Here is a 13,639-nt window from a genome sequence, read left to right as displayed (position 1 = left end):
ACAATGGCGAAAAGGCAGATGAAAAATATGATTTGCATCACTGAAATAAATTACATAAAAAAATAATTAAAAATCTTTTGAATGGCAGTGTGTGTGTGTGTATATATATATATATATATACTGTATACGCACGTCACATCACAGACACACATAAATTACATAAATTGAATCTATATATCTAAATAAAAATAGACTATACAATATATGATCCAAAGTAACTAGTAACTAACTACTTGAGTATTTTTTTTTTTATCCAATACTTTTTTACTCTTAGTGAAGTAACTATTCAGACTATTACTTTTACTTGAATAAATATTTCTAGAAGTACTTTTACTTTTACTCGAGTACAGTTTTTGGGTAATCTACCCACCTCTGGTGTTGACACAGGTATACAATGTAAACAAATGCCAAGTGTAAAATAGTACCAAAATGTAACGGCATAGTTTAACAGACAAAAATCTATTGTTTTAATGCAGTGCAGTCCTCATTAAATGTTAATGTGCTTTGTACAGTTGCTGTGTTTAGTTTCAGTGCTGAACTTTCACTGTCCCTCAATGGTGGAACAAGCATCCAGCTCTCTGTTTTTTTACTTAAACAGAACAAGAAAAACAAACTTAACTCAAGGTATGCTTTTAAACTTTTATTGTCTCATGCAATTTTGATTATTAGGTAAATATAGACAAAATACAGACTCAAAAAGAAAATGATGCAGATTTATGCAGATTTTCTGTGACTGCTTATATTGCTGGCTTCCTATATATCCTTTATTCCTTAGTCACTTTCTATAAAATCTAATCAAATAAATCAAAAAATAAAAAACATTTCCACGGCTTCTTCCACACCGCATGAAAAGACTTTGCTTCTTATTTTTTCCTCTTGCCATCTCTGTTGTATTTCTCTTCTTTGAGATTTAAGATTCCAGTCCTGTTCCTGGTTATCCCCATGGCAACTTGCATTAGGAGGCATCCTGGAGCTAAACGTGGACTTAAAACAGCCTACATCTTAAAGCGTGATGTCTGTGATTTTCTTTTTAGCTGCACAATGAGGCACAGTCTCTGTGGGTAACTGTGCTTCTCGTTTGCCTGTTGATTTGTGTATTTTGACCATAGATACATTGGACCAGGTTAATAAAATATTGGGTAACACTTCATTTTAGGGACGGATTTTCTCTTTTCTCTAGCATATTGACTGTTTATAAGTATTTATAAAGCGCATCTTAATGCCTTATTCTGCGTGACCACATTTTCGATCCCTTAATCATACCCCATACCTAAACTTGACAACTACTTAATAATCAGCAAATTAGGAGTTTACTGAGACAAAAGACTTAGTTAATAGTTAGTTGATAACAGAGCTGGGTAGATTACTTGCAAACTGTAGCCCATTACTGATTACAAATTACATGATGAAAAAGTTAGTAACATAATCTTACTCATTTTACGTAATGAATTCTGAATACTTTTCAAACGAGTTTTAAACTTACCATTACCCAGCACTAGTTAATAATAAGAATTATTAAATACATGTGCATCTCTATTTAGATTGATAAAGTTGCACATGCTAATGTTACACCTTGTTTCACTTGTATGTCATATACTGTATGCATATCCATGCAAAGCATTCAAATGACTGGATGTATTAAATGAAATAGCTATTTAAAATTTAAAAAAATTTACCCAGATTATGTCTTGTTTCTCCATAATTTATGAGATTTGGAGGTAATGCTTGAGCAATTTGAGGATTTGTTGTCAAAATGCATGAGGGATTATGCTTTATATACTGCCAACACATTGATTGTGTACATTTAAGTGTCTATTCAAAAGTACAAAAATGTACATGAACAATTTAATACAGATGCCAATATGAATGAGATCATCCTGTTTCGCCTTAGCTAAACCTCATTGTCAAGGCTACTCTTATTCCACACACATTTATTGTCTTTATCTTCCATGAAAATATTCTTCAGGAAGAGCTATAAGCAAGCGTAACGAGTATGGCGCTGCCGCAGTATGTCACTCACTCTTCATAATCACCCATCTCTCTCTCTACCAGTCTCTCTCGCCGCACGGACTGCACCCCATCTGTTCCCTGAGCTTTTTCTCCTTCCTTCTCTCCAATAATCCTCTCTCGCTCTCCCTCTCTCTCTTGGCTGAATCGATTGTCCACCACTCCCAGCCAACACCCTAATGCTCCTATCTTGTAGAGTCATAGGCACTGATTCAATTTAAGATACTCTCTATAGAAGGGTATAAAGCAGACAGGAAGTTCTCTGATTTGAACAAATCTGCATATTTTGTATACTGATTTACAAAGCTGTACACAAGCAGGAAAACAAGCTCAAATACTTATTTGCCTTTGAGCACTAAAGATTTTCTTGCCGCCAGAGAGAATGAGATTATGAACATCGCTTATAATGCTATTGTTCTTGTTTTGATGGGAATACAGCAGCGTATTAGGCAATGATTACTTGTTATGCAACAGCTTTTACAGTGTTCAGCTTGTGTTGGAAAGCAAATGGATGCAAAGTCTTCTCTCTCTGTTTCAGTGGGTGTTTACTGAGGCCTCCTTTACACCTGCTATCTGTCTTGTGTGATATGATCACAAGTAAACAGTCCAATGCAAATACAGGTGCAAAATTTTGTGATCACAAACTATAGTACATTGCACATTGGAGTGTAAACACTAATCTGTTCTGATGTCTCCGAGACAGTATCAAAGAACTGCGTAGTCACCTGTCAATCATCCATTAAACTAAATAAGAGGTTTTAAATTTAATTTATACATACTTAAAATTCATCCTAAAAAAATAATAATAGGAAAATCCTTTAATATACATCTTGTCCGAAGCTCCACATCAGTTGTACATCTCAAGTTCAATTAACACAACTGATAATGAGCATTCTGTTTGAAACTAAAGTATATTTTAAGCAATGGTCTGCCAAGATTGATTGATTGATTGATTGGTGTTTTTTGAGTAACGTACAATACACTCTAAGAAACACGGTGCTATATAGCTCTAAAAGTGGTTCTTGGCTCGTAATCATAGGGGAACCACTTTTGGTGCTATATAGCACCATATCTTTAAAGGTGCTACAGTATCTCACAGAAGTGAGTACACCCCTCACATTTTTGTAAATATTTTATTGTATCTTTTAATGTGATAACTGAAGAAATGACACTTTGCTACAATGTAAAGTAGAGAGTGTACAGCTTGTATAACAGTGTAAATTTGCTGTCCCCTCAAAATAACTCAACCCACAGCCATTAATGTCTAAACCGCTGGCTCCAAAAGTGAGTACACCCCTAAGTGAAAATGTCCAAGTTGGGCCCAAAGTGTCAATATTTTGTGTGGCCACCATTATTTTCCAGCACTGCATTAACCCTCTTGGGCATGGAGTTCACCAGAGCTTCACAGGTTGCCACTGGAGTCCTCTTCCACTCCTCCATGATGACATCACAAAGCTGGTGGATGTTAGAGACCTTGCGCTCCTCCACCTTCCGTTTGAGGATGCCCCACAGATGCTCAATAGGGTTTAGGTCTGGAGACATGCTTGGCCAGTCCATCACCTTTATCCTCAGCTTCTTTAGCAAGGCAGTGGTGGTCTTGGAGGTGGGTTTGGGGTAGTTACCATGTTGGAATACTGCCCTGCGGCCCAGTCTCTGCTTCAGTATGTCACAGTACATGTTGGCATTCATGGTTCCCTCAATGAACTGTAGCTCCCCAGTGCCGGCAGCACTCATGCAGCCCCAGACCATGACACTCCCACAACCATGCTTGACTGTAGGCAAGACACGCTTGTCTTTGTACTCCTCACCTGGTTGCCGCCACACACGCTTGACACCATCTGACCCAAATACGTTTATCTTGGTCTCATCAGACCACAGGACATGGTTCATGTCCTTAGTCTGCTTGTCTTCAGCAAACTGTTTGCGGGCTTTCTTGTGCATCATCTTTAGAAGAGGCTTCCTTCTGGGACGACAGCCATGCAGACCAATTTGATGCAGTGTGTGACGTATGGTCTGAGCTCTGACAGGCTGACGCCCCTCCCCTTCAACCTCTGCAGCAATGCTGGCAGGACTCATACGTCTATTTCCCAAACACAACCTCTGGATATGACGCTGAGCAGGCGCACTCAACTTCTTTGGTCGACCATGGCGAGGCCTGTTCTGAGTGGAACCTGTCCTGTTAAACCACTGTATGGTCTTGGCCACCGTACTGCAGCTCAGTTTCAGGGTCTTGGCAATCTTCTTATAGCCTACGCCCTCTTTATGTAGAGCAACAATTCTTTTTTTCAGATCCTCAGAGAGTTCTTTGCCATGAGGTTCCATGTTGAACTTCCAGTGACCAGTATGAGAGAGTGAGAGCGATAACACCAAATTTAACACACCTGCTCCCCATTCACACCTGAGACCTTGTAACACTAACGAGTCACATGACACCGGGGAGAGAAAATGGCTAATTGGGCCCAATTTGGACATTTTCACTTAGGGGTGTACTGACTTTTGTGGCCAGCGGTTTAGACATTAATGGCTGTGTGTTGAGTTATTTTGAGGGGACAGCAAATTTACACTGTTATACAAGCTGTACACTCACTACTTTACATTGTAGCAAAGTGTCATTTCTTCAGTGTTGTCACATGAAAAGATATAATAAAATATTTACAAAAATATGAGGGGTGTACTCACTTCTGTGAGATACTGTATACAGCGCCTTTGTCAAATGGTGCTATGTAGAACCATAAGAGGTGCCATATTGCATTGTATTTGGTGCTATATAGCACCATTTCTTTTTTTTTAGAGTGTACAGTTTGAAATTTATGGGTTCAGTATTTTATTATTAGCATTATTATTATTAACACTCATATTTAGCAAGGGTAGATTAAATTAATCAAAAGTGAGAGTAAAGACATTTAAATATTACAAATATTTATATTTTACTTAAACGCCTTTTTTTTAACTTTCTATTCATCAAAGAATCCTGAAAAAATTGTATCCTGATTTCCACAAAAAGCAGGACAACCAATTTTCAACATCGATAATAAAAAGAAATGTTTCATTCAGCACCAAATCAGCATATTAAAATGATTCAAGGGAATAAACTACATTTGAAATTATTAAAATAGAAACAGTTCTAATGTAGTAATAATGTAATAATAATAATTAGTTCTGTCAAACGATTAATCGCGATTAATCTCATCCAAAATAAAAGTTTTTGTTTACATAATGTATGTGTGTGTGTGCACTGTGTATGTTTATTATGTATATACTGTATAAATACACACACATACAGTATTTTGAAAATATTTACATGTATATTTTTATATGAATGTAATTTACATTATATATAAATTTATTTAATATATAAACATAACATTTTTACTGAAATATATACATGCATGTGTGTGTATTTATATATACGTAAATATATACGGCACACAAACATATATTATGTAAACAAAAATGTATTTTAGATGCAATTAATCACGATTAATTGTTTGGCAGCACTAATAATAATGTAATAATATTTCACTAAATTACTGGTTTGACTGTATTTTTGATCAAATAAATGCCGCCTTGATAAGCAGAAGAGACTTCTTTCAAAAACATAAAAAAATCGTACCGACCCCAAACTGTTTTGAACATGTGTTGTTACAAAACCAGACCCTCCCTCCAAAAAAGTGGCTAAAGGAGTCGCAGTTCCCATCAATAGCATTCAACAATATCAGGTGTAAACAGGCGTAAGAGACTACAGAAGCATAGAAAGTATCAATCATTTTCAAAAATTGAATAACTGAAGGGATGTTAATCGTTTGGTTTGTGGGTTTCATTGCTAATGATGTGAGAATAAGCACTAGTTTCCAGATGGTTGTACTGATGGATGTGCCCCCCTGCAGTCACTGGCCTTTATGGCTACACTCTCTGTCTACTATAATGCCGCTTTAATGGCTGGTGGATCAATAGACGCTCTCACCACCCATAAAGCCTAGCCCATACATGTGGAACAATATGGCATGCATCTACATAATATAACATCTATAGTTCGAAACACAGGATGATTTCAGAAGAAAAATGACTGCTGTTTGTCCATTCAAAATGCATTGTGATATACAACTGAGATGCGATTAGGTGTCTGAAAACATTACATTCAGTTACGTAAAGTATTCTTATAAAGTATATTATTGTTGCTTGTCTAAAAATCAATTTGTAGTCTCACAGTCACACATGCGCCTGCAAAGGTCTTAAAAATCACAAGTCGAAAGCTCATTTATCATCTTAAATGCCAAAAAAGGTTAAAAATGTCAACACAATAAAATCAGCACCCCTTTGACTTGGTCTCGGAAAAGCTGTGGTATAATAGCTTCACTGAGCTGGAATTGATGCCAGCGCTGCCACTGCTTGTATCAATCACAGGAACGCTTAACCTGGGGCAAAGAGCTCAAAATCTTTTCTTTTACCTCATTTCCTAGATCAGGTTTGTGCCTAGAGAAGCCGTAGGAAGCCTTTCGCCCACAATGGCCGCCGCTAACCGTAAAACATCTTGGGAGATCCATAAATGTTCGAGCAGCATCTCATGGGAATGATTAAGTTTAACGATTGCTTTGTCACATAACAGCCCAGGAATACGATGCCGTTCACAGGCCCAGCCGCACCCAATACTGACGTTTTCACATTTAATAATTATGTAAAGATTGCGATGCACCAAAATTATTTAACTGAAACAACAATTTTCAGTTTCTGATTAAATATTTTTGGAGGGATGAAATCATTGGCTGAAACAGTGACATTTAATTAGTGTTTCTCTGATGGTGCATTTTGACTGTGTCAGTATTTATTTCATGCACACAATGTGGTAAATTTACGACAGGTGTGGGGATGCAAGTACAGGATTAACAAAACTGATTGCACGTTTTTATTCGATATGCATTCTTGGTAACACTTTAGATTAGGGAACACATTCACTATTAACCAAGAGTTTTCCCTCAATAAACTCCCAATTTGCTGCTTACCGATAGTAAGCAAGGTAGTTGTTGTAGAAGTTATATTTAGGTATTGCATAGGTTTAAGGGATCTAAAATATTGTCATGCAGAAAAATGCATTAGTATGTGCTTCATAACTGCTAATCATCAGCCAAAATTATATATGCATGCTAATAAGCATCTAGTTAATAATAAATACTGTTCCTAATCTAAAGTGTTACCGAATTCATTTCAAGATCAATCTTTTTAGTGCTGTTTTCAGTTGATGCATGAACAAAACTTGATAAAACATTATTTACTAGCTTTCTTAGCTTCATAAAATGCAAGTCAATGGCTACCATCACTTTGAGAGTCAAAAAGAGCAACACAAAATGAATAACCATGGCTCTTTGAGGTCTTATGAAGTGAAACGTTTGGTCTGTGCAAGAAACTGAACATTAATTACAACATTATTACCTGTAATCCAGAGCCTCAGACAAACAGGGAAATCCAATTATTTTCCACTAACTGGTTCTTTCAGACAGTTTGTCTATTTAATAATGCAGTGGCCTAACATATTACGCAAATTAAAGTATTCAATAATGATGTGAAATGTGGATGTTTTACATGTCTAAAGCATATAAAAATGAATAATCTAGTCTTCATCAACTCATATGAAACTTATATCAGCTTGCATCGTGTCATTTTCTCAGTTCAATGAAAAAACAGCATCATAGGATCATATACGGCAGTATTTTGGCTCATTTTGAGTTGAAGTGAATGTCAAGCGTCCGAAAGTGAGTTTTGATTGAGTATGTTGTAATCTGTGCTGCTCGAGCCACGAACCATTTCAAATGATTCAGTCAGATTTGGTGAACTGGTTCAATTAGCTCACCAAAAAGAACCGGTTCAAAAGAACGATTTATTGGCAAACCAGACATCACTGTAGACTCTTTGCCCGAGGCTATGGAGTACAAGTAATAATATTGTAAATAGTGTTCAGTTTCTTGTACATACTGATTGTTTTGCTTCATAAAACCTTAATATGTCGTCAAGAGCCACAGGTATTATTTTTGCATTGCCTACATATGTTTGTTTTGACCGGTAGCCACTAGCCTGCATTTTATGAATCACCAAGGACCTTGATTTCATCTAAAAATCACTGACCTACTCAAGAAAAACAATATGTAACCCTGGACCACAAAACCAGTCTTAAGTCGCTGGGGTATATTTGAAGCAAAAGTCAACAATACATTGTTATTTTATGCCAAAATCATTAGGATATTAATTAAAGATCATGTTCCATGAAAATATTTTGTAAATTTCCTACCGTAAATATATCAAAACGTAATTTTTGATTAGCAATATGCATTGCTCAGGACTTCATTTGGAGAAATTTTAAGGCATTTTTTTTGCACCCTCAGATTTCAGATTTTCAAATAGGCTAGTAGTATCTCAACCAAATATTGACCAATCCTAACAAACCATACAGCAATGGAAAGCTTATTTATTCAGCTTTCAGATGATGTATACATCTCAATTTAAAAAAAAAATTACCCTTATGACTGGTTTTGTGGTCCAGGGTCACATATTGGTCAGTGGTAAATACTGAATTTCCAATTTCATCCAAGAATTTTTAATTTGGTGTATCACTAAAGATTAAAGTCACCCAAGATATCCCCCAATCCTGTGTAAGGTCAAGAAACACTCACCTGCGTGTTCCTCTTGCTGATTTGCTGGGTGATGTGCGTCCGTCCCGTGCTGGGATCCACACCCACCAACGGCACCACCGCCTCCCCGATGACATCATCCCGTGCAAAGCGATCGAAGCTGAGCACCAGGAAGTGCAACGAGAGCTCGGACAGCGAGCTATACGGGATGCCGTAGAAAGTGAACGTCTCGTCGAACACGGGCTCCAGAGTCTTCCTCAGGACGCGCGTCTTCACCCGGTGCTTCTTCTCGGGCAGGATGGTCATCTTCACGTAGGGGTCGGAGCTGCCCGCCTGTTCGTCCACCGCGGGGAGCCCCTGCACTCCTACGATGGTCACAACGAGGGCCTTCTTGGGGAAGTTGTAGTCAACGGCCAAACTGAGCGTTCCCAGAGAGGGGGAGTCGAGACTGTGGGGCGACGCTGTCTTACTGGGTGCTTCGCTGCTGCTTCCAGAGCTGCTCTCCATACAGCAGTAGTCGGCCCGAATGGGCAGCGCCCTCTCCAGTCTGGGATGTCCCACAGGCGGTACCAGGTGGTTCATCTGTAGATGTGGGGTACTACCTTCAGGATCCGCATCCACAAGAAGCACGTCACCGTTTTTGGACCCACGACCCCATTCTCTCAACAGGGAGCTCGATCCTGAGCGCCGGCCAACCCGGACGATCTTCTTGCTGTTGCTGAGGGTCTCGGGGTAGATGCTTATGCCTTTGAGCATGTGGATAAACTTGTAGGGGGGGTCAACAGGTGGGTCGTAGGGGCCGCTGGTCAGCTTGTACGTGCCTGTCATTTGACGATATCGCCGCTGACAGCACGTCCAGAGGAAAACGGCCACCGTCACGGAGATGACCAAGACCCCCGCACCCAGAAAACCCGCAAGTACTGGGGACACATCTGAAAGAGACCGAGACAGAGCATTAGATCACTTTAGCAAAGTCACTTTAGCAATCAGCATTTATACTGACAATCATTTATTGTACATGCCTCTGTCCCAACTTTTTTGGAATGTGTTGCAGATCATCACTGTATATCACTGCCATGTGAAAAGGCTTGTAAAACTATTAGCACATGGAATTTGAGACTTGACTTGTGAAACAAGACTTCAGATTTTATTTGGACTCAGAGAGATGTGAACATGCCTGCATTCAAGATAATAAAACATCCATATACAACATCACACCACAGCAAACTACCATATGAGACCTTGAACAAATACATAAAACTAGATCTCACAGCAAAGCACAGAAGCATTTTGCAGTTTACAAGCACCCACTCGTTTCAGAACGGCAGTTTTTCCCCTCAGGCTGAAGGTTTAAGATGCCAGAATATTGCAGAAATGGAGCAAAGCAATCATTCATACTGTGCAAGCCATTAAGTTGCTAAATAAATCTACTTGAACTTGGGAAAAGTTTAAAGCCATCATTTTAATTTTTGTGTTAGCGTACTCACTGTAATGTGTTGTTTGTACTTCTAATATGTATTTTGGACAAGCAATTATAGAAATGATTTGAATTTGTTACTGATTTTCATGTTGTCTTGCCTTTTGTCTACATGTACTTCATGAATTTTTATATACAAAATAAGCATGCAGAGAACATCAACCACTTTAACATGAATGAATAGCATTACCAAACCACAGAAAGTAATTTCATGCAGAATCTCCTACAATCTCCAAAAAGTATTTTTACATTAAAAAAATTATACGTCACCTTCAAAATTTGTATTCAAACAGCATCATTACTGCAGCAGAACTCTAACTAAATACTGTGCACAAGTCATTTCCTTCATAACTGCTAACTCATTATCGTTTCGTTTGGACTGTGACCCACATTCACAGAGAGTTGTGGGTGATAAAGACTTGGATGAGGTTTCTAGAGAAAACATCTGGTCTCAAAGTAAATTTAACAGAATAACAAACATGGCCACTGATGGCCTCAAACTGAGGTGAGAGACTGACCCAGTTAGATGCAGAACAGAGAGAAACAGGAGAGAACACCAGCAGCAGCGCTTCAGGTCAGTTCAGGCAAAGACAAAAACACGAATATGAAAAAAGAGATTTATGGAGTATAATTACACAACTTGTTCGTGAGGGAGAAAAAGCACACTCAAATTAAAAAATTAGCTTTCTATGTATTGAAATTATTTGAAAAAACATTTTCTGGGTATTGCAGGATAATTCTCACTCTTGGCTGCAGCTTGGATTATTTCCTGTTTAATTCATGACTGTTTGCTTCTTGCTTGTTCCACAGTCATTTGCTAGCTAATGGGGCTAATGCTGAGCACAGCAGTTACATTTATGATCATGGATTCTTCATTGCAGTCCATGAGAGGATCCAGCAGCAACAGTCACCTGACTGGAGCATTTACTATTCACAGAGACCCAATCTCAACACACAGACGTCTTTACTGTTTCATTAAACGAGGCAAAACTGACAGCGCCAACAGAATCTGCTCATATTGCTGTCATAACTGGCTCATTATAACACACATCCCCCAAAATGTTCAAATGTCAGCAACAGACCATAACAAGCTTAACCGGGGCTGGCAGGTACTGCTTTCACCCCATGCAGCAGGGCATTCAATTAGGAAACATCACACTGTGGGTTCCCTCTGCCCAAACACCTTTCATAACTGACATAGAAACACGCTAATGTCCGGAGGCTTAGGACAACATGAAACATTAGCAACCCGTTTTATTTCAATAATGTAATGCATTTATGAATGGAACAAGATATTCAGCTAGGAAATTTATGTTGATTTTATTCATCACATTTGGTTGGTGCATAAAAAGTGGGCGATTCACAATAAATAACCTGTTTGAGGGCATGATCAGCAAATGCCCCCATGATTCTGACAGGGCAATCTCAACAATTCAGTGGCCAAATATTTTGGTAACTGAAACCGGTGCTACTTTCATAACTCATAGTATCTCAGATTTCACCTAAGCGCAACTGCCTTCATCCTGAATCTCATGGTGTGTTCAAATTATGGCAGAAAGATTTTTCAAGTTGAATGCAGATGAACAACACAAAGTTTTAGTGAGAAACTCAAGATTTTCTTTAAACTCAGAGTTTCTAAGCTGGGGGCAAATTTTTTGACACAATTATCTAAGTTGCATGTACAAAATGTAATAGTATTGTAGGCCTACTATAGATTATAGAACAATTCCATTTACAGCATCTTCATAATCTGAATAAAAACAAAGCAAAATCTCACCCGATGCACATACTTTATTAATTATTTTGTAGATGTAGAGTTAAAAATTGTTGGATTTTATGTAAGAGCTGATAAAATGTAAAAACGGTAACTTAAATGCAATGTAAGTCGCTTTGGATAAAAGCGTCTGCTAAATGCATAAATGCTAAATGCATAAATGTAAATGTAAATGTAATGTAGAAAAGGTACACTGCCATCTTGCTCTAACCAAAGTGATTTGAATGCTCCCAACTCATAAATATAAATTTACCAGGAGGAAATTGTAGTAAATGACCTTTAGTCATTACTGCAGTATTGTTTCAGTATTCATCATTTTGGTAGGTCACTTGTTTTGGACATAGTTTTTGTTTTGTTTTTTCATTTAAAATAACAAGCCATAAGTTAATATTCAGAAATCACCATAAAATTATAACATTTCCTGCCCGAGTATTAATCAGTTTTATGATGGCTGATAGCAAATATATACAACACAATTTTTTATTTAAAGATTGTAATTAACGCATACATAAGAATATCTGACAAATGTAATTCATATTTATTTATATGTATATGTATGTGTGTGTGTATGTATATGTATGTAATTTTTAATTATATATAAAAAAGTTTAATCATATATAAAAAAATATATTGTTTATATTTATATATATATATATATAAATGAAAATAATTAGAAATAAATAATCGACAGGTGAATCGATGTGAAAAAAATTATTTGAACTTGATTAAAATCTGTAATATAGAGGCCTAGAAGCTCCAGTGTGTCTGCCAAAATAAAAATCCCGATGATTCCGATGCTTATCAGCCAAACAAAAGCTCATACAAATGTCTATGATCATTAAAAAATTCCAAGTATCTAGAAAGTGCTGCTCAGGAAAGACATGAGATTATCCAAAATAACTATTTTACACCAAAGGAGTACAAGGAGACATGAATCTTAATACAACGAAACACAACCACAATACTGGACAAGGAACGGGAGGAAACGCAGGGCTTAAATAAACAGATAATGATTAACTGAAACAGAACAGGTGTGAACTAATTAGGAACCAAGGAAAATAACAAACAAAGAGAACTCAGGCACAACAGGAACAGAACACTAATAAACCAAACCAGAACATAACTAATGGTGACTGCATTAACTATTAAAGAGAATAATGAAAATGTGCCATCAGTTACATTAGCCTAAAATAATGCCACAATAGCTATGTGGCTACTCATCGACCAATTAGCTTGCACGGCCTAGATGACATCATCAGAAAATGGAAGTTGTTTTAAAGGGCACCTATTATGCAAAATTCACTTTTACATGTTGTTTGAACATAAATGTGTGTTGGCAGTGTGTGTACACAACCACCCTATAATGATAGAAATCCACCCGCTCCCTATATCAGAAGTTTAAACTGATATGGCTTTTAACTGCTTGATTTCAGCATGATAGACATAATAATCAAAACCATACAGATGTTTTTTAGCAGAGTATCTGAGGTATAAGCTGTAAAGGCACAGCCCTATTCTGGAAAAGAGGGCGGGGAGCTGCAGCTCATTTGCATTTAAAGAGACATGCACGAAAACAGAGTGATTCTGCTTCCACTCAAAATAGGCATTTTCAAAATGATATAATAAATGATCTGTGGGGTATTTTGAGCTGAAACTTCACAGACACATTCTGGGGACATCCGAGACGTATATTACATTTCGTAAAAAGGGCATAATAGGTGCCCTTTAAGAAATGCACTGGCTGGTTCTGTGTGTAGCACA

The 13,639-nt window shown here is 37.5% G+C and overlaps 1 protein-coding gene across 2 annotated transcripts in view; it reads right to left on the bottom strand.

Moving 5' to 3' along the window:
• Positions 1 to 13,639, bottom strand: part of LOC306846794 (synaptotagmin-11-like) — a 28,147-nt gene that overhangs the window by 3,839 nt on the left and 10,669 nt on the right. Inside the window, exons 1-2 of one of the 2 annotated variants that reach the window (XM_079380410.1) lie at positions 10,375 to 10,576; positions 8,670 to 9,559 (exon numbers count right to left, since the gene is read on the bottom strand). In XM_079380410.1, coding sequence (XP_079236536.1) covers positions 8,670 to 9,455 — 786 coding nt within the window. In that variant the 5' untranslated portion in view covers positions 9,456 to 9,559; positions 10,375 to 10,576. Of the gene's footprint in view, positions 1 to 8,669; positions 9,560 to 10,374; positions 10,577 to 13,639 lie in introns of those variants that run through there. The other variant, XM_079380409.1, reaches the window with a different exon arrangement.

The sequence above is a fragment of the Barbus barbus genome (assembly GCF_936440315.1).
Source record: "Barbus barbus genome assembly, chromosome: 27".
NCBI lineage: Eukaryota > Metazoa > Chordata > Actinopteri > Cypriniformes > Cyprinidae > Barbus > Barbus barbus.
The sequence above is the reverse complement of the archived record's forward strand: the minus strand, read 5'-3'. Positions and strand labels throughout refer to the sequence as shown.